General features: G+C 53.1%; 1 protein-coding gene across 1 annotated transcript; it reads right to left on the bottom strand.

The window, feature by feature from the left end:
• Positions 1-1,398: 1,398 nt before the first annotated feature.
• On the bottom strand, positions 1,399-3,764 carry LOC113408722 (paxillin; the record flags this gene model as incomplete). The annotated part of the gene is made up of 4 exons (XM_026662106.1): positions 3,536-3,764; positions 3,014-3,187; positions 2,361-2,442; positions 1,399-1,547 (listed from the first exon to the last, which is right to left on the bottom strand). Coding segments are annotated over exons 1-4 (573 nt in total), but the record flags the coding sequence as incomplete, so codon positions are not given.
• Positions 3,765-4,391: the final 627 nt, after the last annotated feature.

The following is a 4,391-nucleotide window of genomic DNA, read 5'->3' on the forward strand; positions in this document are numbered from 1 at the left end:
TTAATAGGCACCCATCTCTCTATAATGGTTATCACTGTCTAAGCCCCACGCAGGTATTAATGGCTGTACCTTCACTACAGTCATGGGAAGTTAGGAGGAATTTCCCCCCCCCCTTTTTACAGGTGGAGAAACTGAGGTATAGAGCCATTAAGGGACTTGCCCAGGGTCACATGGGTCAGCAGCAAAGTCAAGAACAGAAGCCAGATGTCCTGAGTCCTAGTTTTGTACTTGAACATCCAGCCCTAGGGACACGCACAGTACCGCAAGTGCACGCATGGTTGGACATCTACTTAGTCACAGGCAGATGCAAACTGAGCCCTGCGTGCAGGCATCCAGCAGGGTGCAGCCACAGTAAGTGCATATCCAGGCACGTTCGCACACAGTGAACTGCGAGGAACTCCAGTTGCCTGCAGCATTGAAAGGCAGCAGGTACCTGGGAGCCTGATGCTGAGACTACTAAGCCATCCACCTCCATTCGAAAACAAACACTGGAAATTGGCCTGACTTTAACAACAGAAAAACAGACTCTGCCCAAAAGTTGCTGCCCCCACGAACAGGCAGCAGCGTGAAGAATGCCGAGCAACATCTCCTGAGCAGAAGAAGAGCCTGAAGCCAGGTCCAGGCAAGGACGGAGCTGGTCAGCTGCTCACAAGAGACTGCCAGAATTTCTATTCACAGGGGCCTTCTGAGTGATGGAGAGTTTCAAAGGGACAGCTTCAGCCAACTCCTTTCACGCTGGCTGCTCTGCAGCAGAGGAGAGCAGACTAGTGGTCTGAGCACAGGATTGGAAACAGGAACTTATGGGTTCTGACCCTCATTCTGAACTCCGCCTTTCTGCCTCTGTCTCGGTAACACGTGGCTGATATTCAGCTTTACACTGCTCCTGGGAGATGGGTCAATATTTGCAAGGCTCTTTGAAGACGTGCTAAGTATTTATTCTGCAGCATTACAGTTCATTATGCAGCAGCGTATTCAGTTTACAGCTATTTCATTAGTGTCCAAGTTGATCCAAATAGGTCAGTCTCATTAAGTTGACATTTCCAGAGTGAGCACACGAGGAAGCTCTTCAAATCAGGGTGCTGAGGCAGAGTGCTCAGAAAGCTTAGCTCACTATTACTAAGAAACCACTGGAAAAATTCTGTGCTTATCAGTGAACTGCTGCAGAAGCCCATAACTGTGGCTATGAGGGAGGAGGAGGGAATTAAGCCCCTAGAGAATTTAATGGAAACTGGCAGAGAAGCAAGAGGGTGCGTGGTCACTATCACACTATGTATTTTGTGGGGCTGGCTGTCCTGTGCTGGCCCAGACCCCTTGTTCTGATCGAGGTAACCACCAGACACCCACCTAGGGGACTTGGGAGAGGGGTCAGGTGACAGTGCGCAGCACAGGCTCTCTTACCCGACAGACAAAGCACTCAGGGTGCCACAGGGTATTCAAGGCAGAGATGTAATTTTCCAGGATGGCCCGGGCGCAGCCCCCACACTTCGGAGCGAACATGTTGAAGTAATCCTTGCGGCAATAGGCTTTGCCATCCTTCTCATGAAACCCTGCCAAGGACACAAGGGAAAAACAGAGCCAGACAGCATCAGCTTGTGACCTTCCTTCATGGGAACACCCAGCCAGACTCCATGGGGCTAACAGGGTGGCTGGGATCCCCAGTCACAGACCAGAGGTATCCCTTATTCTGCTATAGGAGGAGCACATGCTACGCCTCCTGTAGTCTCCATGTGGAAATAGCAATCACTGTTAGCTCCCCATCCACTAAGTAACACCACAGTCCCTCTCTACCCACACACCCCCAGTTTTCTACATCACTTGCTCTAGGACAGTAGTCCCCACACTTTTCATGTCGTGCCCCCCCTTACCTCTGTCCGCGCCCCACTCCCTGAAGCTGCGGTCGGGAGCGGGGCCGCGACTCCTGTGGGGAGGCGCAGACAGGCTAAGGTGGGTGAAGATGGGGCTGGAGTGCTGGCTGGGAGTGGAGTTGCAGCCGGGGCTGCGGTCGGGAGCGGGGCCACGACTCCTGGGGGGAGGCGCGGACAGGCTAAGGTGGGTGAAGATGGGGCTGGAGCCCGGGCCGGGAGTGGAGTTGCAGCCGGAGCTGCGGTCCGGTTCAGAGCTGCAGCCAGGCCAAGTGCCAGAGTACAGGGCCACAGCTGGGAGCAGAGCGGGGCTGAGTGGCACTTCCTCTCCACCCCCTATGGGGGTAGACTGGGCCCTGACGCTCCCCCCAAACATGCCCCACAGTTTGGGGACCGCTGCTCTATGGAAAGGACCCATCACAGCCCCTTATGTTGCCTCCACCCCCACCCCTTACTTGCTTCACCAGAGTGGCTTCTCTCTGCACAAACCAATAGTACCTTCAGGTCCAAAGAAAGCGCCACACTGCGCACAAAAGAAGTGTTCTGGGTGCCATGTCCTGTCCAGGGCTGTCACCACTTTCTGTTTGGGAGAAACCACAAACAGTGAGCACTCAAACGCCAGTGCTGAGTGCAACAAACATCAACTGTGCTTAAAGAGCTGAGCCAAGCCCCCTCCTTGGGGATTCAATCCCCCCCACTCCCCTTTACCCTAACAAGGTCAGACACACCACTCCTTTCCTCTAGACCTGGGGGAGAAGGGGACACAGTCCCGTGCAGTACTCTGAAACTCAGCAGGAATGCCTCCTACCATGGTATCCCATTGGGGAAAATCAGGAGATCCTTACTGCAGTGAAGACAGCTAGATCCTAATACTCAGTTCAGTAGAGCTGCAATGGGGAAAATTTAGTTCAGTAGAACCTGCCCTCTCATTGCAGGACCCTACAGCAGATAGAGGGAGATAGCTGCACTGGGTCCAATTATTTCCCCTACAGCACTGGGGTGAAGGAAGAATAGGGGTCCCAAAACTACAAGAGAAGAGTTATCAGGGGTAGATGGATGTGCGCTTTTCTACTCGACAGTACAGCACCAGACTCCCCCGTGCACGGCCAAGAGAGAGACTCCTACTGACACGCGCTGGCTCAGGGACTCACGTCGAGGATGGGCCCGTTGCAATAGTAGCAGCGAGGGGAGAAGAGATTATGATAGTCCTTCTCACAGTAGGGCTGACCATCACGTTCAAAAAAGTTGCGTGACCCGATTTCCTCCTGGCAGTGGGTGCAAACGAAGTGCTCTGGGTGCCAGGTTTTCCCCATGGCTGTGACAACCTGTAGGGAAGATGGAGCAGTTATGGGGGACGACTCTACTTCTTTGCTGTGGCAACTCACGTGACAACACACCAGGTAGAGTTTGGCACTAACTACACGTTCTACTACTCAAGTGAGCCCTGGACTGGGGTAGCATGAAAACTGAATTACCTATCATCTCAGGAGAGGGCAGTCCCTCAAGGGCAGGGTAGAGGTCACTGGAGGAGCTTACAGCGTACCTGGCCAGTGGATAAATAGAGTACTTCAGTTTCTTCAGCATCGCCAGTCCCTTCAGCCTCATGATACAGCCCTCCCAGTTACTCCTTGCTGTAGCCAAGGCTTAGCAACAAGATGGTGCCTTAGACTCACCTGTCCAGCAATTGGTTTCTTGCAGGCTCCACAAACACCTTTGGCAACGGTAGCTACTCCCAGTTTGTTCAGGTCAGACTGGAGGCTTCCCAACATACTGTCCAACTGGCTGCCAGGTTTTGGGGGTGCAGACGGAGGGGAGCTGCCCCCAGCTTTCCCCTGGGCCATGAACTGCAAAGAAAAAACCCAGAGACTGTAAGGCAAGCCCTGTACAGCTCCTCAGGGATTTCTGCAGTCTCTGAACGTAAGAACAGCCATACTGGGTCAGACCAAAGGTCCATCTAGTCCAGTATCCTGTCTTTCGACAGTGGCCAATGCAAGGTGCTTCAGAGGGAATAAACCGAACAGGTAATAGTCAAAAGATCCAACCCTCTGCCCACAGCTCTTCAGCTGTCCTGCATATGGACAGACCAGGACTTGCTCTGGAGAGGCTAATGTGTCTGCAGAAGCCAGTGAGAACAGGAGCAGGTGCGGAGATGCACCCTTGTTACAATGAGGCTGACACAAAAGTGTGGCTTACCCAGAGACCCCAGGAGCTAGAACAGCAGAGTGTTGAGGGGTGGACATTTGGCTCTCCTCACCCTCCCAATAAAGCAGAGATTACTGGAAAAAATGCTTGTGGGCTGCTGGTAGAGCCCCCACGGAGATCTTCCCTTTACCTCATAGGTTCCTGGCTGGCTTACAAAGGCAGAGACATGCTCTCTGAGTGGTTCCCAAACTGTCTCCCCTTCCCTGTCTCACGCAGTTGTTGCTGTCTCTCCAGTCTCTTCTCTCCTCTCCTTCACAGTCTCCTTCTCACCCTCCCACACCTTCTTGTCTCTTCTTTTCAGGGTATTTTCCCCCTTTTCCTTCTGCA

The sequence above is a fragment of the Terrapene carolina genome, unplaced genomic scaffold, assembly GCF_002925995.2.
Source record: "Terrapene carolina triunguis isolate 2854851 unplaced genomic scaffold, T_m_triunguis-2.0 Scaffold22771, whole genome shotgun sequence".
Classification (NCBI taxonomy): Eukaryota; Metazoa; Chordata; order Testudines; family Emydidae; genus Terrapene; species Terrapene triunguis.